Below are 19921 nucleotides of genomic sequence, written 5' to 3'. Positions count from 1 at the left end.
ATGGACGGTTACGGGGCACCACTCAGGACCGGCAGCAGGTCGAACCACACAGAACCGACCGAGCATCCCAAATCCTCACCCGTCTACTCTATGTCGCCCCTTTTACTCGAAAGGCTCCAACGATCACGCCGCATCGAAAACGATAGGGTCTCCTCTCAGTCGAGCACCGACATGCTCTCTTCCTCGGCCGGCTCCAGACATGTGCGGAGCCCTTCCCCCACCAGTAGCCACCACCGGCCCGGGTCGAGTGGAGGTGTCGATCCCACAAAGGCAAAGAAGGGTATGGGCGTCAAGGAGATGGAGCAGACTGTATCCACGCTACACAAGCAGAATTTCGACCTCAAGCTCGAACTTTACCACCGGAGAGAGAGACAAACAGCGCTGGAAGAGCGCCTGGATGCCCTAGAACGGGAAGCCAAGGACCGGGATGACCTCAATGACTCGCTGGTGCAAGAGCTGGAGAAACGCGACAAGGCTGTCGAGGAGGCGATAGGGATGATCCTCATGTTGGAGAAACGTGTCGAGCAACTCCTTATGGAGAGGAACATGGTGCGCCAGGTCGAGGCCGAAGCGCCCGCGTACCCTCGCGTCGAGTCGCCTGCCGTCACTCCATCGTCCAAGAACCCGCGGCTCGGTTCCTCGTCGTACGCCGACGCCAAGACGCCCGTTCGCATGCCGAGTTTCGTTTCTGACCGCAGCGAAACCACCGAGAACCTTAGGAGTGTGTATCTGGGCAACCTTGCCGGGGATAGCGCCCTCACTTTGCCCCGCCTGGCCGACGATACACCTGACACGGCACGTATCGACCCCAGACTGGCCAGCCCCGCGCTGAGTGAGCTCAGTGAAAGTTCGTTCGTAAGCGTCTACGGCCGCAGCCGGCCTGTAAACCATTCATCACCGCCCGGCAATGGTCCTTGGCAAGGGGACAGGTTATCCAAGACCCCCATCCCAGCCCTTGATTCCCCGACCAGGGTTAGGACTTCGACACCATCGAGACAACAGCGGCCGAGTAGCTCACGCGCCACTAGCGGGCAGTTCCACAACATTGGCGACGTCTTGGAAGTCGCACCATCGCCTCAGCATCAGCTGGGGAAGACCAAGCTCGCGCGCGCGACCGTGAGTGATTCGCCGAGGCCGCCGACCGCGAGCAACCAAGCATCGCCTTTTGCCCGGCCACCTCTTCCTAATGGCCAGCCAAGAACGAAACAAGAGAAACGAGAAGCTCTTGAGCGAGTGTACACCCAGGGCCAATTCAGCAGCCCCCCGCAAGCACTGCCCCCGACGCCGGACACACTTTCTACCACCACGCTTTCTCGGAATGAGACACCGCCAAAGGATCAGAGTCCCGAAAATGAGCGGGGTTTCTTGTGCCTGACCGAAGCGAACACGTCGAGAACATCTGGTCACGACGAACAAAAGTCGCCGTCGCGGGGCGCTGAGCGCGCATCCTCCACGGCATTTGACAGCCGAAAACACCTTCATGCCACCGGCGGCTCCCCTCACACCGCCTTGGCCACGCCTGAAACTCGCACGCCACGTCCAGAGGCTGAATTGTCCAACCCCCGTACCCGCGATGGCAGTAGCTGGGGTGGCGAGGCGTCGAGGTACAGACCTGGACATCGCAGGGACTCGACGAACTCCAGTGTGGATACCTGGCTGCGCGAGAGCTTAAAGCCAGAGAGCATGGATGCGTTGGACCCGACGAGCTCAATATCGCAGGCCCACGCCAGCACGAAACAGGGCCGCGCCTCGCCAGATCTGTTTTCTTTCCCTGCCTCCGCCACGGGCTGGGCGACGCAAGCGATGTTTGGTGCCCGTGGTGGGAAAGGGCACACAGGCTCGAGCAGTAAGGAAGCGCCGATCACGCCCATCGCAGACATGCTGGACGCCATCGGCACATCGGTCCCCTCGTCTCCCATCCCAGGCATGGGCCGTATGACTCCCGTCCACGGTGCCGCCGCCCCGCCACCCCCCAACAGACGCTCCAGCCTTCTCGCCAGAACCGGAACGGCTGCGGATGTCACCCCTGGAACGGAAAGCATCCCGCAGTCACCACCCCTCTCATCCGCCTCTCCGCACCCGAACAGCCCAGCCGGGGCCAGCCGCGCCCGCAGCAACAGCACCAACGTGCGCCCCCCCGACCGCTACCCCACCGAGCTCGGCCTGAAACAGAGCCGAGCCATGACCGTCCCACCGAAGCAAGTCCACGCGCCGCCCCCGCCCAAACCACAACCCCCGCAGGCCGCCCCGGGCCGGCCGGACGCCTCGCCACAAACCCTCCCCAAACAGCGGCACTACCCGCCCCAGACCCAGACCTCCCGCCCGCGGTCGCGCGGCCTAAACACCTTCTTCAGGCGATCCACGGGCTCCGCGGACGCCCCCGCGCCGCCGGCCAGCGCCCCGCCGACGCAGACGGCGTTCCGACCGCCGCCGCCGCTGCCGCAGCCGCAGCAGCAGCAACAGTCCGGGAACGGAACGGGGTCGGGGCCGGGGTCAGGGTCGGGGTCGGGAATGGGGTCGGGAATGGGCATCACCATGGGCATGCCCTCGTGGGTGCGGCGCGGGTCGCTAGTGCTGGGGGAGGGGGACCGCGCCACACCGCCGCCTATTTTGCGGGCTAAGGAGGATAAGGGTGTTGCGGCGTCGTCGGCGTCGTCGGGCGCGGTTGGCGGTGCGCGGGTTGTGGCTGGTGCTGGTGCTGTTGGTGTTGGTGGTGGGGAGGAGGAGGACGGGGATGGTGGGGTGGAGCTGGAGCTGGAGACGTCGGGTGGCGGGGGTGTGCTGGTGGGTGCGGTGCCCGCTGGCGGCGGTGGGAAGGCGGCGTCGAGGAAATCGTGGGGTGGCAGTAGTGGTGGTGGTGTTGGGGAGGGCGGCGAGGGCGGGGGTGTGTCGCTTGGTGGTGGCAGTGGTGGTGGGGGTGGTGGGGGGAAGAGGAAGTGGTTGGGTCTGGGGAGGGTGGGCAGCTTGCGCAACCGTGGCGGGGCGTAGAGCGCCTGCAGATGGTTTTGGAAGCGGGGAACACGTGCTGGGATGTGATGCGCGTTGGCGCGTGTTTGTTTTTGAGGGTGTCTGCTTGACACACATATGATGATGGCTTGCGAGGAGTTTGGCTGGATAACTTTTGGCTTGTGGCTGGATTGCTTTGGCGTTTGGGGCTTGTTTAGGTGAACCTAGAGATCCGGGGATGGCCCACCATCGTCCGTGGGCGGCTGTCTTTTGCGTTAAAATAGAAGACGTTTATACCTGGCATCTATTTGCTCTCGGTTCGGTTGTGGCTTCTCGTTGTAGTGAATGGTCACGGCTCTGCGAAACCACCTCCACAACACGGGTGCAATTCCGGGCGGTTCCAGTGGCTCGGGCGGCATCGAACACCAAAGGCAGCGCGGAAGTAAGGGCAGAGAAGAGCGGAGGTTAGACAGTGGTCGAGAGACTGGCCACCGAACCGTTTTCACTGCTGGGAACTGAACTAACATGCACATACGCACACATCAGGTACTGACGGTATTGTATGCGTATGCAGATACCCACTCAGGACACCAACAAGCCCAACGGACCCCACTTGTTTGCAGGCTCCACTTTATTTCACCTCACCCCTACAGGATACAAACAAACACTCATCTGCAATCTGCCATCTGCCCTCCACCATTTATCTTGCCTCCCAGTAGCAAACTGAACAGTACAATACACCTAGCCTCCAGCCCCAGATCTCCTCTTCCTACCACCCGCTGGCGATGTCTGGTTTCGACACTTGGGCTAGTCGGTTGAGACCTCGGGGAGATGTAAGTAATCCCATTTGCCGGTCTCGTAAATGCTCCAAGGTTCCTCGTCTTTTTTATTTTTTTCCTTTCTCTTCTCCTCCTTCTGTTTATTCTTCGCAGCCTTCTCCTGTGCGATGCCATGGGCTGTCAGGTAAGGAATCTAGCCGTTGTCGCTCCACCCCTCAATGTACAGCGCAAGCCATCCATTGATCATTGATTCGAGGAGGTTTACTTGGTCCTCATCTACCAACCCTTTGTTCTGATCCGCTCTCACTGCGCACTTTTGGGTCTCGCAGAACTGATATATCTTGATCCAATCGATCGTTCCATCACCCTTGAGATATTTCAGTGGGTTGGGTGGGGAGTCGTGAACCACAGCGTTCCGGTAGCTGGTCAGCTTGAGTGATTTGAACGCAAGCCAGAATTCCATCTTGAGCTCGGTGCTGATACGGTTGAACCGATCGAGAGCTGGAGTCTTCGGTTCCTCCCCATCGACCTTGCCGCCTCTTATCCACTCCACAACCTTGTCGATGTCCCCTTCGACCACAGGGTACGAGCTTCCGGCCCTTTCCCTCCAGATAACCCGCCAGTCCTCGGAAGCCTCGCGCTCCGCCTTAATAGTGCTATTGGAGACCCCCTTGCCCCGAAGTTGTTTTTCTTGTTCGTCGAGTTGAGCCTCTGCCACTTTCGGTTCTTTGTACTTCATTGTTTTGATGATGTCGGATGGCCAATCACTCATACGAAGCATGAACTTCAGGCCGTCGTACTCGTACTTCCACTCATGCATCCCCTCAAACCCATCCACAGCTAGATTCAAAAGCTCGGTATTGGCGGCCGGCCCGTTTGTTATGTTCAGAATCTGAGCCGCCATGGCGTTCATCTTAGCATCAAAATGGCCTTTCTCTTGGGCGTCGGCGACAACCTTGTGGGCCCTGACAACGGCGTTGGACCAGTCTGGCGAAACTGAGGCCATCCTAGCGTCAAGGGGATCCCTGCTGTGGACGGCGGTGATGACCTTGCGGACCTTGCCAGTGAAGACTGACCGGGGGACTGGCAGAACGGCAGTGACTGCTACAGTCGAGTTGTGAGTAGTGTAGGTGACCTCCGCGAAGGGGTGACCGGTCGAGTTGGGGGTAGTGTAGGTGGCCTCAGCGGTGAGGTGGCCGGTCGAGCGAAGAGCAGTGTAAGTACTTTCCGCTATCGTCGAGTTGAACACGTCTGGCGCGGCAGGGGTGGTACTCTTTGATGTCGATGATAGCCCGGCTGTCGTGTTTGAAGGTGGTTGAGAAGGCTTTAGCTGATGTTCGACAAGAGTCGTCTGCGAATAGCTTTGGGCTCCAGTGTGATGTCTGATGGGAGAGTTGAACTCGAGCGATTAAATACTCCTGACCTTGGGCAGTCTCTCCCGGCCTCTCGCGGGGATGGCAAGCAAGGCAGAGCAAGCAAGCACCATGTGAGCCACAACCTGGAACCTTCTTGACTCATCTTCGCAATATACTTGCTTTGTTGTTTGTTTTTGTGGCTTGTTCGGTGAATAACCTGTTTGTGGAGCAGGTATAAACTTGGTGTGCACTGTTTTGCTACCTGAAACATCCGAACTATTAGTTTCTTTTCTACACTTCCTTTCTCTTGGAGGGCCTGTCTTAAAAATAATTAGCCCAGTGAAAGTAAGATAATTAACTAGTCGAAAAACTATTTTTCCTCATTACGTCTAAGGAGTGGTTGCGGAAGCGCTAACGAGTGACAATAGAAGCCCGCTAGAATTTGCTGTTATGTTGTTGTTGAAAGGATGTGACTCTGAAAATGTAATACGAGGTTGGGGGTTTCATTTATGAAAGGGATTAAGTCCAAGGAAGAAACCTGCGTCTCGGTATCTACCTCAGACGAAAAGCTTGTTTGCCTGAAAGGAACTTGTATTGCGATATCCTATCAATGTCTGCTCGGTCCGAAACTTGTTAAACTAGGTAACTAGGTACTTATAAGCCCTCCAGTGTCATATGCCCAGCGGTCAACATCAGTGCGAGTGAAGCCCTGGGTGTCCCTGAGTTGAGTAATCCGGCGGCAACCCCCCGCCATCCATCTCGTATGTTACCCTGGACTCTGGCGACATCCCACTCGCCGTTATGGCCCATGTCGCCCCGCCGTAGCTAGATGTCGACACTCCGTGCAGCTCCCCCGGCGCGAGTTCGGCACCTGGCGCCTCCTGCAAACTAGACCGGTTTGTCTTGTAGTAATACACCCCATCCGCACCCCCGGTGTGCCCCCCGGGAGAAGCCATCTCCGGCAGCGCCGGTGGATTCGTCGGATCCCGCTTCTTTCTCCTCCGCAACAAAAAGAACACCAAGGCGGCGAGCGCTGCCAGCGCAGCGACACCCCCGACAACCCCGCCAGCAATTGCACCAGTGTTGACGGAAGAAACCGCATTCTCATCCGTGCTAGCATTCGCGCCGCCCCCTCCTCCATCGCCCCCATTTCCCTCACCACCACCCTCTTCACCGCCCCCCGTCCCACCACCTCCCCCGCCGCCCCCGCCTCCACTCTCCTCACAACCGCCCCCGTCACCCGCCGACTTGCCGACCACGGGCACGAGGCTGGTCCGGGCCGAAGGGTTGGCCTGCCACATGGTGAAGGACTCGGCGTCGTGGTCGACCATGAGGTAGGCGGCGGTGAAGAAGTAGCGGCCCAGCGTGGTGGGGTTGTCGCCGACGCCGCTGAGGAGCAGCTCCCGCTTGGAGCGGTCGATGATGCGCGAACCGTTGCGGTCGACCGACACGGCGGGTGGCATCAGCTGCGAGTTGGGGATCCGCACCGACAGGCCGCTAGAGAGGACAAAGGTGGCGTCGCCGTCGAAGCTGCGGGGAGAGAGGTTGTGTTAGTTAGATACCTAGGTAGTGGTTGGAGGCTTGACTGCGGTGGGGGTGGGTGATGTGGTGACCTTACAGTTTGGGATCCGAGGCGTCGAACTGTTGCGCACCCCAGTGCAACCCGAACGATAAGCCCGTGTTGTTCATCTGCGTCGCATCAATGAATGTCCCGACAATGTCGGATGGGCCCTCCCACAGGAGCTGGCGCTGCGGCACGATGCAGCACTGCACGGCCGAGTCCCGGGGCATGATGGAGAAGTCGCTGCCGTTGCGAAAGTTGACCAGCACGTCGGACACGGTCACCTTCATGCCCGTCCAACACCCGGTCTGTTCGCTGTAGTCGAGCCGCTGAGTAACGTTCTTGCCGATAACCTTCTCCTGGTCGTACCCGCCCAGTACGAGTGACCCGTCCAGATTGTTGGACTCGTTGTTGTTCCACATGCGGCCCCAGAATATAGACCAAACACGAGACGGGATCTGGCCCGCCTGGACGAGGGAGTTGAGGTAGGTCGAGTTGGCGCCGAGGCCTAGGGCGTGGAGGATGGTGTAGCTGTGGTCCCATCCCATGCGCGGGATGCCGATCGGCAAGGTCGTGGTGTTTGCCGGGGCGATGGCAAAGCGTTCTGTTGCCCCGAGGCTGGTTGACAACAGCTTTGCCACACCGAGCTCGGCTCCGCGAACGTCCCCCAGCTCTCGGGAGGCGCCCCCTGCGGCAACGAGGTCTGATGATTTTGAGAAGCTTGTGGAATCGGCCTCCCGAAAGAGACCTCCCCGTCGCACTGCGCATATTGTATCGCTGAAAATGACCGTCTCGTCGCAGAATGCTTGTTCATCGTAGATGTAGGTGTTGTTCAGGTCCCTGGACGGGTAGGTAGGTTCGTTAGTAGGGAGGTCATGGCCAAAGCGAAACTGGTCGCTGCTTACGGCCACGGCATCACGACAATGTCTTGAGGAGGCGTGCCAATTTTGGCGGGAACGCCTCTCATTAGCGAGCCGGGAATACGGGGGTCGACGACCACGTCTGTGATGGGGAGGGCCATCGGCGCAACCGTATCGCAGGTCGCCCCAAGGGCAGACCCCGCCCAGAGGGCGATGAAGAGGGTCAACATCAGCACCTGCATGTGTGGACAGCCATTTGGAGGACAGAGGGTCAGCGGAGAGAGGAGCGATGAGGAGACGAAGCGCCTTGGTAGGGGTTAGAGCGAGGATGCGCCTCATAAGGAACAGGGCGTGATCCCCTGTCGCATTGCAGGCAGGGGGCCTGTGGCACAGCTGCTATGGTTACATCGTCTCTGGTAACTCCGATATGGACGGACTAACAGGCTAACAGCCGAAGGGAGCAGCGCTGCAACACTCTGGACTGGAGCAATCACGGCGGCCGGGGCCATTGGGAGAGAGAGCTGTCGTGCCATGGCTCAAATCTTTCTTATCCGTTGGTATGTGGTGTATCGTATTCGTAACGTAAGGTACCGAAGTACGAAGTATGCGGAAGGCATTGCAGTTGTTGTATTCGTATGTGGTGGCCTGTAATTTTGACGCTGTCGGTTAAGGACTGTCGTCTTGGAACAAGCTTTCTCTGCCCCACCGCCTGTAACTAAGCCTAACCAACGTTAGGTATTTGCATCACCACCAGACCCCGAGGCGGGCAGTCATGTTCGGCGAAAAGGTTGGCCCAATGTTGACAAGAAGTTGAAAAATGCAACGATAAATAATAACTACAGCCAGTGATTTCTCGCAGCTTGGGCTTTCGGCAGATCCGGTCAGAGTCGCTAACCTCCATAGTGTAGTGTACATATGTAGATGGACATGGAAATTGGAATCCACTTCGATCTGAACGCTTTCCTTTAGCCCACGTGGACTGGTGGGTGGTGCGAGACAGGCACGACACGGCTTTCAGGGGCACGAGGGATCAGGTCAGGGGTCAGGGTGGGTCGGTCGGGGGAGGGTTTCAATCAAGCTCTCCGGTCGGTGCCACCGCTGTAGGGGTGGGGCGGGGTTTCACCCTTGACAGCCCCAGCTTTGTCGCATCTGGCCTTGCAAGCGCTGGAACCTGCAACAACCTCGTTCAGCATTGGCGAACCTGGAATTGGCTCGTTCTCCCAACTCCCAACTCCCAATTCCCGTCTCCCACGACGACCCGACCCGACATTGCATATCACCGGCCTGAGCCCGGTCGCAATGGTTCAGCCCGTACCGCTCAAAAATTGCGACGCCGTTGTATATGCCGATATCGTCTTCCGCTCTGAGTTTGACCGGAAGACATGGCATATAGCAGAGGGTGGCCGTTTTGCTTCCTTCCCGCCAGGTTGCGCCGCACCATGGCCCTCGACCGCCGCCTTGGTCGGGTCATCGTTGTCGCTGCTGTCTTCATGACTGTCATGCTCTTCCTTCAACCCACTCGACCGCACCTAGGGACCACCGATTCCGAGAACCCGCTAGTCGCAAATAGCCGTCCCGAAATCCGCTTCAAACCAAGCAGCTTCGACTGGACCACCGTGGTCCAACGACACCCCGTCTCTTCGATCCGACCGTTGCCTACCGGCGCGCCGCAACCGCTCCAGCCCGTCCAGCATGCATTCCCGAATTACGTACACGACGCGACAACGAAGCGCCGACAACAGACAGTCCGCGCTGCCTTCGTCAAGAGCTGGGATAGTTACAAGCAGCAAGCGTGGTTGCGGGATGAGCTGGCTCCCGTGAGTGGTGGGGGAAAGACAACCTTCGGGGGCTGGGCAGCAACACTGGTGGACTCGCTCGACACGCTCTGGATTATGGGCCTCACGGACGACTTCCGCGCTGCTGCGGCTGCCGCCGCCCAGCTGGACTGGGCCAACACAAGCGACACTGCGGCAAACCTCTTCGAGACCACCATCCGCCATCTCGCCGGCTTGCTCAGCGCCTACGATCTGAGCGGCGAGCCGGCGCTGCTGGAGAAGGCGAGGGAGCTGGGTAATATGCTGTACATGGCCTTCGACACTCCGAATCGTATGCCCGGCTTCTGGTTCAACTTCCAGGACGCCAAGGAGGGGCGACAGACCGCGGGCACCAACGACCCTTCCGCGAGTCCCTGTTCCCTCTCTCTCGAATTCACCCGTCTGTCGCTCTTAACGGGCGACCCCAAGTTCTACGACGCCGTCGCCCGCATCAGTGACTTCCTCGAGCGGTCCCAAAGCGAGTCCAAGCTGCCCGGCATTTGGCCGAAGCTGATCAACTTCCGCGAACAGGCCGTCGACACCGAGATCGGCTTTACGCTCGGTGCGCTCGCGGACTCGCTGTACGAGTACCTCCCCAAGATGTCGGCCTTGCTGAGTGGGCGGGTACCGTCCTACGAGAAGATGTACCGCGCGGCGATGAAGACTTCCAAGCAGCACATGCTATTCCGGCCCATGGTGCCCAGCGACGACGACGAGGGACAAGATGTGCTTTTCGCGGGCGACGCCTATGTGCGCCCGGACCATATCGACCACATCGCCGAAGGCCAGCATCTGTCTTGCTTTGCCGGTGGCATGTTCGGCCTCGGCGGGAAGCTCTTCGATATCCCCGATCACGTCGACATCGGCGAACGGCTGGCGCGCGGCTGCGCGTGGGCATACAACGCGTTCCCAACGGGGTTGATGCCCGAGATATTCAACGTCGTTTCCTGCGATTCCATCGATGGTCCTTGCCCCTGGGACGAGGAGCGGTGGCAGAGCGAAGGGGGCAGGAGGATGCCCAAGGGCTTCAAGAGTGCCCATGACCCGCGGTACATCCTCCGGCCGGAGGCCATCGAGAGCATCTTTCTGCTGTATAGGATGACTGGGAAGGAGGACTTCCGGGACCTGGCCTGGCGCATGTTCGAGTCGGTCATGAGGGCGACCGAGACGCCGCTTGCCAACTCGGCCATTGCCGACGTGACGGTCGAGGGGAAGACCACCAAGACGGATTCCATGGAGGTAAGCCAAGCCGTCCGGTGAACCCGCACTGTGATCGAGCTTTGCTAATAAAGAACTCACAGAGCTTCTGGCTAGCCGAAACGCTCAAGTATTATTACTTGATCTTTTCGCCCCCCGACCTCATCAGCTTGGACGAGTTTGTTCTCAACACCGAAGCCCACCCCTTCCGACGGGCGAAGAGCACGACATCATTATAGCGGCGAAGGAGTGGGAGAAGGGCAATACCCAGAGGAATATCGACAACACAGAATTGTACATACGGCCACTTGGATTGTCAGGTCGACCCATAGTCTGTACGCTGATGCCATGCAAGGCGGGGCTAGGCATCTGAATTGCTGGCTGCTGGAATTCGGAGGCTTCGTAGCCATACAAATGGAACAAAATACCGGAACAACTCCCTTGTGACGGAACACCAGGCAAACTCACCCAGCGGTGCCGCGTTAAGCCTCATGCGCAATCCTCACCTAGGCGTTGCCAGATGCTGTGTTCAGTACCCTCACGCCGCAAGCTCCCTTCAACTGTTTGAACCCCAGAGAATCTGGGATGATCATGACATTCGCCGATTAGTACCTACATAATTCGACCTCAGCACCGTGCTGCACCAAGCCACCAAGGGCACCACTGCGGAGCATATCACCGTAATCAACCACAAGGGGGACAAGACAAACGGGAGATCAGCGCATCATTGTCGGCGGCGAGCTGATGTTTGCGGTCCGCGGTGCGTGATGGGGCAAGGAGGAAGAGCAGAATACGACAATAGGAACCTCGGCGGCATTCTGGTTTCCAGGCCCGAGGCAGACCTACCGGCCGACACTGTTTGCTCTCTCCTTCCCGAGCTGGCCCGGGCCTCCGGGTGTTGGCGCGTGACTTCAAGACCGGGGCCCTTGCTAAAATCCCCAACTTCACGGTAAACCCGCCAATCTTTTCAGAAAAAAAAAGACAGGATAAACGAAAAAGAGTCTCTTTGGGTGCTTCTGAAGATGCCATTTTATTCCTTTTTAACCCGTTGTTCGACTGTTGAGTTAGGGGTTTTCAACTCTGAACCAGGACCCCTGTCACAGGAGCCGCGCTAACAAACAAACAGGTACTGTGTATTGTACTGTACTACGTGTGCAGTGGGGGTTCCAAGTGGGGCCATGAGTTGCCGCGTCAAGGGAACTCTTCGTATGCGAGGACACCAACAAGCGGCCTGGGGGGTCCCTGGTCGTCGAACGGTTCAAGATCCCGAGAATCCTCGTCCATTGCGTTGAGCCGATAAGTCACTGCCTCCTCTAGCCCCAACTCGAAGTTAATGGACACAGCTTCGCCCTCCTTTTCGTCCTCGGCCGAATTACCGTTTCGAGCTCGATACCAATCCAGATCGCCATCCTGGACTTCAGTGAATCTGCAGCCATTGCCATGAAACTGGTGCCGGTCCAGTGTAGGTCGAACCCTTGCCCTTCGTCGTAAAGAGTAATCGACGAACCACAAATTTTTCGTAAAGTAAAGGCCATCAGCGGCTGCCCGGATGGCACACTCGTCCCCCGGGTTATCCCAATCCCAATCCCAACTGATAAGGCCGTAGTCGAGGGCAACGTGGACCGCATGATTCCTTACCATCTTCTTGTCATCTTCATAACTCGTCATGGGGAATCCGCTTACATCATCCCAATCGAACCTTTGCAGGTCGTAAGGTTGAAGGAAGAAGAGATCCGTCTTGGGATACGTCAAGCAACGCTGCCATTCCCCATCTAAAAAGAAATACGAAGTATTGGGGGCACCAGGTACGTATTCTCTGGCACCTCTTTTAACAATCCGGTCTTTATCTCCCTCGGGCATAATCTTCCGTTTCGCTATTTTAAACCGTTGTTCCACCGCCGCTCTCGACTCCGCACAGGCGGCCCAGAGCCCACAATCCATCAAGTAGGTCGAGCGGTTGCCTATCGTCCATGAAAATTGTTCCTCTTGGTTACCATCGTACGAAGGAGAAATTCGAGGAGCCGCTACATGATGAGGGTGCCCTATCTCGTTGCGGAGCTCGTACTGGGAGAGTAGTGACGATTTAGTATCGTCAACCTTCCCGTAGGCGGTGAAGAAGTGTACCCCCGGCAGCCTAGGGCGAATTGCGAAATCCCAGATGTCATCTCGAACCTCTTTTGGTAGAGCAGAAAAGTATTTAAAGGTTTTTTGGTGTCATGATGGGTGTGATGTAGTCGTAGGTTCTTACGAAGGTATGAAGAGGCACGGGGAATTCAGAAGAAGGTCCGAAAGTCGGAAAGCGCCGCGTTAATATTTTCCACAGGGTCAAGGCTGGCCCCGCTCTGAGTTCCCTACCCCCCTCCAGGCCTGTAATCGCCTTCTGACAAGATATTCCTCAGCGCCTGGAATGTTACCTAGGAGAGCCTGGGATGTTAGGAGAGCCTGGAATGTTAGGAGACGAAGATCCCTCCAGGTCTTCCTCGGGGCTTGCTGCGGGGAGAGTGAGTATATGGTATGATGCTAAGACCGGCATAGATTGAAGGAGCATAGTAACTTACATCTCCATGGCGTTTGGAAAGCGGGAAAGTACCCCTACGTTTCTCATGTCAACCTCAGTCGCTTGTCGCAAGGGTTGGCTTGCTCTGGGCTTAGGCTAAGTCTCACAGCAAGACGAGTTTCGATGCATTAGGTAGCGAGCGCAAATCGACGGTTCGTGACTTAGTTCATTCTTCGGGTCTTTGGTTTTATGACAACTACCAGGAGGTTGTAGGTACGGATTCACAGCTCGCGCCCACTGCTCGAATCCATTGGGTAACATCTAGAGTGAGTTGGGGCATGGCGCCGTTGGGGGGTGACAACGCTGTCCGAAGTGAAACGGTATGATGTATTCCGGCACCAGGGCATTCCTTACTGGATGGCACCGGAGGTCGCCAAGCAGAAGGAGTACGTACGGTCCCAAGGTGGACATCTGGTCGCTCGGTGTGTGAGATTCGCAATTATGGGGTCTTGGTGTAACTTATCACAGGTCGATAAAATTACCTAGGTACCTAATCTTACCTAGGTACGGAACTAATCTGTCCATATTGGTCGAGTTTGTCACCGGTGATACAACTTGGGCGGTTTTACTTTCTGGCATTGGTCTCCCAAAGCTGGCAAACGTCAACACTGCTACCTCGTAAAGGCTTAGGAGCACTGCCCCGTTAAGAATGGAAGCACCGTGGTCTTTGCGTGCTAGATTACGAATCTCCGGTCTGTCACTGACATACCGGGAGTCATAACCACCCAATTCGTAGGTGGTTTCTCTCGCTTGTCCCGAGTCTCGCCCACTCGGTAGCACCTACCCTTCATGAACTACACGTTTTTCGCCCCCGAAGGCTCTCTAGAAACTGCGCTGGCCACACACATTGACCCGCCTTACCTCCCTCCCACCGTCAATGTCGAACTCAAGGGCAACACAACCCACACGGTACTAGAAGCGCCTCCTAACAGTGGGAAATGGTGAAACCGGCATGCGTACCTAGTCGGCCGTTTTGGGGTCAAAGAAGGTCTCCATCAAGCAGCTTAGCGGCCCGCCATCCCCAACAACGACCTGCGGCAGCTCGGGGATCAAGGGTATTCTCTTGATCGCTGACATCGCGTTCTTTTGTCTTTTCTCAGAGCATGATCTCCCATTCGGCTTCTTTAAGCCATCGCTCTATCATCTACTCTGTGTAGTCGGCCCGTAGTCCGGCATCCGTCAAGTATGGGTATTTGTTACCTCATCACCGTCCGATTCGTCGGAGTCGTCTAAGTTTTCTAGTAAAATAGAACAGCTGCCAGCGTGTAACCTCGCAACCTTCGGCAGCCTAGCGCGTACTCGGACAGCAATTTCCTATCAGCTGTGATGCTAACGTCGTAGACGGCAAAGAACTGTATGTCCGGCCGGACGAGGCAGATTTCAGTGGAAGAGATGGAATGTGCTTGCCATGATGATGTGACAAGGGAAAGCCCGGGAAGAGGTAGGGAAAGTGGAGCAAGAACCCGAAACGGTCTACAGAGCGGTATTTATAAACGCAAACGGATTCAGGGGTTGCGCTTGCGTTTTCTGATTGGGACGTTAACTAGTTTCTTTCATCCGGGTTTCCATTGTTTGCAGTCGATATTCTGCGCTGGGTGGCTAACCTACCATGGGGGCCCGCCAAGACCAAGTTCCTCTAGCAACGGGTGTGGTTGTTTACTTCCCCTGAGAAGAATCTGAGAAGAGAAACGTGGCGAGAGTGCAACCAGCAGAGAACAAGAAGCCCTGCTTCATACCGGGAACCAACGAACACACCTGGCCCACCCATACATGGGAAGAGGCATCAAATCTCACGCGTTGTGAGCCTCGTTAGTATATAGCTCGGCGAGACTTGGGCCTGGGCCTGCGGGAGCCGCGCTACGGTTGAGTTCCTCAGCGAAATATAGCGTCTGAATATGGCGCCACGAAATACCAGTAGCAATTGAGGCAGTTGGGTTTGCGCCCCCAAAACTACGGACAATGAGTAATGCAGTTTTCCGGGCCGCAGCAATGCCCGTCGGCGAGAGAAGACGCGAGGAACCCCGGCCAGACCACATGAACGAAGGCCAGGGGACAACGTCGAAAGGAGCGTCGGCGAATCGCGAGAGAGGGTAAAGAGAGGATACAGCAATAGGAAGAAGTAAGATTGTAGCCTGGGAAGAACAACAATAATAACATCAAGACGAGGTGCGCCGAAGGGTGGAACATGACAAATTGTGCGAGGAACACTTGTGGATATGGGAAGGGAAAAGCCGAAGAAGCCCGATTAGCCGACGAGCCTTGACGGCTAGAAACTCACCGCAGGCGCGAAGCCGCCCAGAATGTTAAAGGCTGTCGAGGAAGAAAGCTCCGCGAGAACGGGCTAAGCAAACCTCGGGAAGGTCGCCGGCGCTGGCTCGGGCACCTGAAGAGCGTCCGGAGGCAGGAACAAGCATATAAACTCCCCAGCCACGCGTTTTACCATCTAGGAAAGTCGCTACAGAACTGGAGCCAGCTTTTCAGATGGCCGAAGGCGCGTCCCGTCGCGTCGCAGCAACGCATGCTCATCTGAACGACGTTCGTCGAGTTGCCTATGCATTTCAGTTCCCTCAAGTGCCTCAGTACTATCCACCCATGTGTGTGTGACCCTGCCTATGTGCCTCCGCGGGGAAATATTGGTATAAATGTAATGAAATGTGCCCATGACCCAGTCAACCGACGAGTATGGCGTATAGGATCCAGAATCGCTTTACAGCCAGGTCCCTCGCAATTTCGCCCGCTCGCGCGCTCGGTCGTAACGATTGATCGTGGTGCCTTTCCCGTGGGTCTAGGTTCGTGGGCTCGTGGGGCATTGTTCGTCGCGAGGCCAAAGTCTTCGGTTTATACCATCAGTCTTTCGGTTAGTCGAGCAATCTTCATCGCGGCTCAGGGGCCCGGCGGGGGCAGGGAGGGGGGGGTTCGGGTGCGGGGTCGGAGGTGGAGGAGTGGTTCGGCGGCGTTTTGTGAGGAGTCGATGTCGATCAAAGTTGAGGAGAGCGCGATGCAGAAAGTGTCGGGCGTTATGTGAAGCAATTATTAGAAGTAGCAAGAGGTGAGGGCCGGGGAGGCGAGTTCTCGGAGCGTGAAGACGGTGTTTGCTTTGAATGTGACCTCGCTTCAAGTTGATGCGGGGTAGTTGAGCCCCCGAACCTGGAGCTTGGGCTTTAGCCCCTCTGCTGCAGCTGCCCCCCATCCACCAACCTACCTAAGACACTTCACATCCGGGCTCCCAGAATTCGAATCCGGCTAGGGACTAACAACCAACCCCTTATTTGTTTGTGGTAGGCGAACTTGGACAAAATAGTAACCCTCCGCACAGTACAGTATGCAGCATGACTGGTCAATGTCAAGTCAGTCTCTTACAGGCGAGAAACGCATGCACGAAAGTGCAGGTGGGGGAACCCATGTCCCGCGCAGCCCGTCGTCCGATGATGCAGACTTCGCTAGCTCCTCAATAGACCAGGCATGGCGTCAAGAGTTGGGGGGATGCTGCAGCCAGCCAAGAAAGTGTTTTAATGCAGTAGCGCTTTCTATCACCCAACGAGCCAGCCCAGTTGGCATCGCTTCTTGACGATCGTCGCCGTTGAACGAGACCCCCGCCGCCGACCCTTGCTGCTGCGCTCAGTGGAGCTGATAGCCCCAACCAATACCATGTAATCTAGCGGCAAGCAGTCGGAGCCGCAAAGGGCAGCGCCAAACCGAGCTTGGCCAGTGGAAGCGCAAAGTGGGCAACGAGACGACGGGGAAACGGGGTAGAGCTTCCCCGTTCCTCGACGACCCCACCACAAATTTCGTCGATGGATACGCCGGGCAAGGCCAGGCCAGGCCATGCCGAGTGCCTGCGGGCGGAGTCCCATCATGTTCTTTAACGACAAGACGCACACTGTCAACTCCTCCTTCAAGACGCTAGTAGCTATTATCTACAAGCTACGTAGATACGAAGTACGAATACGCCCCCGCGCTTCCTTGCGACCCCCCGAACTCCAAGTGTACCTAGAGGCCGACAAAACCTTCGACTAGAGGAACGAAAAGAAAGGCATTCGGAAGGCCAAGCCTGCTTTTGTCTGGCTTGGTTTCTTTTATTAATTTATTTTACTTGGGCCTTTTTTTACCTCTTTTCTTCTTTCTCTTTTCTTAATTTCTTACTCCCTTTCGAGTCTAGCTTTTTTGGGCCAGAGGGGGTGCCGACATACTCGCTCGCTCCCTTGGTCTCCCCGCAGAGAGGTCGAGGTCGAATAAACTCATCGCGCCACCCTGTCCCGGATTGGAGGAGCGCCGAGTTACGCCGCCAAGGACCATCAGGGGCCTCTCCTCTTTTTTCCATTCAGGCGCAAGCACATACACAAACACACACCATCCACTCGAACTCGCTCTTGACTCGCAATCGTCACAAGGGCCACCGGGGCCCGCCACACCAAGCCATGTGCCGACTCGTCGTCTTCAAAGGAACTTGCCCGCACTGCTCCGAGACCTTCACATGGGAAGAGCTTAACCAAGAGCTCAGTTGCCTGGAAGCCAAGAACAACGGCACATTCGGCATGTGCAAGGAAGGGGCGCTGGCGGACGAGAAGCCGCACGACCAAGAGTGCGACGCATGCGCGGCCGAGCTGGAGGCAGACGAGGGTTACGACGGCGGTATGGACGACGCACTCGAGGCGCTCGAGGTCGCCGGCGCGGGCTGGGGCGGGAGCAAGAAGGAAGCCGCTGACGAGGATCAAGCGAGCGGCAGGCACAAGAACAAGAAGCAGCGCGTGTCATGAGGCGCGTCGCTACTCGATCCGAGCGCGGTTCACTCTCACCTCTCCATCGTCGCTTGCTTGCGACGCCGATAGCATCCAAACGCGATACCCACAACACGCACATCAACAACACACGTCATCGGGCGAATGGCGTTCCGGGGATCGGGGACAGCGGCGTGGCGGCCACACAACCACACAAATTACCACGCAGAGTAGGAAAACAAAAGGTCCACCGACCGATGATTTCTGGAACATTACGCTTGCGGTTAGAGGAGGGGGTAGGGATACTGTTCGACGGTATTTACTGACCGGGACGTCGGTCGTTTCACGAGGTCACGACGTAGATGAGTAATGAGGTCCATGACAACGCTCAACCTAGGGATGGCGGCGATGGCTCCGGGGGCTATGCCGGGCGCCGGGCGCCGGGCGGCAATGGGGGCGGGAACTGGGGGAAGGGGTGGCCACGTAGGCAAAGTGCCAGGAGATGGACGGGTTGGGCAAACCATGTACCACTTTATATAATGTATTCTACCGATTTATAGTGGGAGGTCCCCCAGCGCCACCATCCATCTAGATATCTAGCCTTATATCCAACCCTAATCCAACCTACTCGGCCCCCTCCCACGTCTCCCTCACCACGCGCCAATACCGCCCCGCATCCACCCGCACATGGGCGACATGCTCCCCACCCTCAAACCGCTCCCTCCTCACGGCCGCAAACCCGCCGCGCGCCGCCGCTTCGGCATGGTCCTCCACATCCCGCCAGTGCACCAGCCGATCCGCGGGGCCGTACACGTACGTGCGGCGCACCTCGGCGCGGCGGGCGCCGGCGTCGTTGAGCGCGCGCGCGAGCGCCGCCAGGGGGCCCGTCCGGCCGCGCCCCAGCAGCGCGTGGCGCACCCAATACAACGCGCACAGCACGTGCAGGAGCGGCGCCGCCAGCCACCGCGCGGGGCCCCGCGCCGGCAAGCCCGCCGCGAAGGCCCGGTACCCGGCCCCGTACCGGAACCGCCCCGGGGACGAGTCCAGCACGAGCGTGTACGGCGGGAGCGTGGCGGGGCTCGCGGGGGTGCGGGCGCGTGGGGGTGGGGGGTTGTTGTGGGTCGCGAGGCCGAGCGCCGTGCGGAGGTGGAGGAGGGAGGCGGCGCCGCCGTTGGACCAGGCGTGGAGGAGCAGTTCGGGTTGTGCGTTGGTGGGTTTGTTGTTGTTGTTGTTATTGTTGTTGTTATCGGGTCGGTCGGGGGTTCCGATGTCGGGGAAGATGGCGCGGACAAAGGGGACGGCGGGAGCAAATGCGCGAGGGTTGCCGCTGGGGAGGAGGAAGTGTCGCGGCTCGGAACGCAAGAGCAGGATAGGGACGGTTGGGTACAGCGCTTGGTACTGGACGAGGTACTTAGCGATGTGCGGGTTGCGCGCCCCCATCCACGTCGCGAGGATGATCAGTTTTGGTACTGGTTTGGGGGGCGATGCAGCGTCGGTGGCTGAGGAGGGTGTTGCCGGCGCAGGTGCCTCAGGCCGGTAGATGTAAACGCATTCTGAAAGTTTGGTCATGCAGCCGAGCGGACTCGCCGCTGGCGTCTTCATTACGTTGGACGCCATTCCCTGTTTAAATTGACCTTGAAGCTGGCACTCAAACTCCAGTTCATTCCTACAAGTGCGATCACCTCCGTTTTGTATGTTTACAGCAGGAGCGCTGCCTGCGCCTTGGCTGGGTGAGACTTTGAGAGTACGTACAGGTACAACCTGGAGGCTCCGTTTCTGGACCGGGTTCAGTAATCACCTAACAAGGCCCCCCCCCCTGTGCACTAACACGTGGCAGAGAGAACCCCCCCCCTTTCCAACTCGGGGGTTATATTGGCATCTACAAAACAGATACATCCAGGCCTAATTTCCACGTGAGAACAGTCGGGTTGATTTCTAGGCCAATTTCTTTCTTGGTTCTGTTTTTCACCGTTATGAAAGGGTTCTGTTTCAGGACAACAAGGGGGGGGTACTCGACCCGACAACGGCTCGAACCGAGCCACTTCCTAATTGGGTTGTACCAATCAAGTTGTATCAGACACAACATCTCTGTCCATGTCCCAACAAATTGCGTTCAACGGCATGACAATATTCT

The 19921-nt window shown here is 57.6% G+C and overlaps 6 protein-coding genes across 6 annotated transcripts; 2 read left to right on the top strand and 4 right to left on the bottom strand.

Annotated features, from left to right (window-relative positions):
- Window positions 1-1773, top strand: F5144DRAFT_463560 (uncharacterized protein; the record flags this gene model as incomplete). The annotated part of the gene is made up of 1 exon (XM_066784987.1): window positions 1-1773. A coding segment is annotated over one exon (1773 nt), but the record flags the coding sequence as incomplete, so codon positions are not given.
- A 1980-nt stretch (window positions 1774-3753) lies between these two features.
- F5144DRAFT_594877 (uncharacterized protein) lies at window positions 3754-4731 on the bottom strand (the record flags this gene model as incomplete). The annotated part of the gene is made up of 3 exons (XM_066790630.1): window positions 3754-3918; window positions 3991-4155; window positions 4282-4731. The coding sequence occupies 3 exons, from the start codon at window positions 4729-4731 to the stop codon at window positions 3754-3756; spliced, it is 780 nt and encodes a 259-aa protein (XP_066639270.1).
- Window positions 4732-5648: 917 nt separating this feature from the next.
- Window positions 5649-7875, bottom strand: F5144DRAFT_537897 (aspartic peptidase domain-containing protein). The gene is made up of 4 exons (XM_066787087.1): window positions 7547-7875; window positions 6699-7481; window positions 6297-6610; window positions 5649-6248 (listed from the first exon to the last, which is right to left on the bottom strand). Exons 1-4 carry the CDS (start codon window positions 7741-7743, stop codon window positions 5773-5775), a joined length of 1770 nt encoding a protein of 589 aa, XP_066639269.1. The 5' UTR covers window positions 7744-7875; the 3' UTR covers window positions 5649-5772.
- A 1065-nt stretch (window positions 7876-8940) lies between these two features.
- Window positions 8941-10751, top strand: F5144DRAFT_605093 (glycoside hydrolase family 47 protein; the record flags this gene model as incomplete). The annotated part of the gene is made up of 2 exons (XM_066791403.1): window positions 8941-10554; window positions 10617-10751. The coding sequence occupies 2 exons, from the start codon at window positions 8941-8943 to the stop codon at window positions 10749-10751; spliced, it is 1749 nt and encodes a 582-aa protein (XP_066639268.1).
- A 1178-nt stretch (window positions 10752-11929) lies between these two features.
- Window positions 11930-14146, bottom strand: F5144DRAFT_594874 (uncharacterized protein; the record flags this gene model as incomplete). The annotated part of the gene is made up of 6 exons (XM_066790629.1): window positions 11930-11986; window positions 12016-12190; window positions 12398-12677; window positions 13071-13104; window positions 13775-13849; window positions 14102-14146. 6 exons carry the CDS (start codon window positions 14144-14146, stop codon window positions 11930-11932), a joined length of 666 nt encoding a protein of 221 aa, XP_066639267.1.
- A 3218-nt stretch (window positions 14147-17364) lies between these two features.
- Window positions 17365-19404, bottom strand: F5144DRAFT_495194 (uncharacterized protein; the record flags this gene model as incomplete). Its single annotated transcript, XM_066786083.1, has 3 exons — window positions 17365-17770; window positions 18115-18333; window positions 18416-19404. The coding sequence occupies 3 exons, from the start codon at window positions 19402-19404 to the stop codon at window positions 17365-17367; spliced, it is 1614 nt and encodes a 537-aa protein (XP_066639266.1).
- Between the last annotated feature and the right edge of the window lie 517 nt (window positions 19405-19921).

Source organism: Chaetomium tenue (assembly GCF_020726465.1).
Source record: "Chaetomium tenue strain MPI-SDFR-AT-0079 chromosome Unknown F5144scaffold_6, whole genome shotgun sequence".
Lineage (NCBI taxonomy): Eukaryota > Fungi > Ascomycota > Sordariomycetes > Sordariales > Chaetomiaceae > Chaetomium > Chaetomium tenue.
This window is presented reverse-complemented; position numbering and strand designations above follow the sequence as displayed.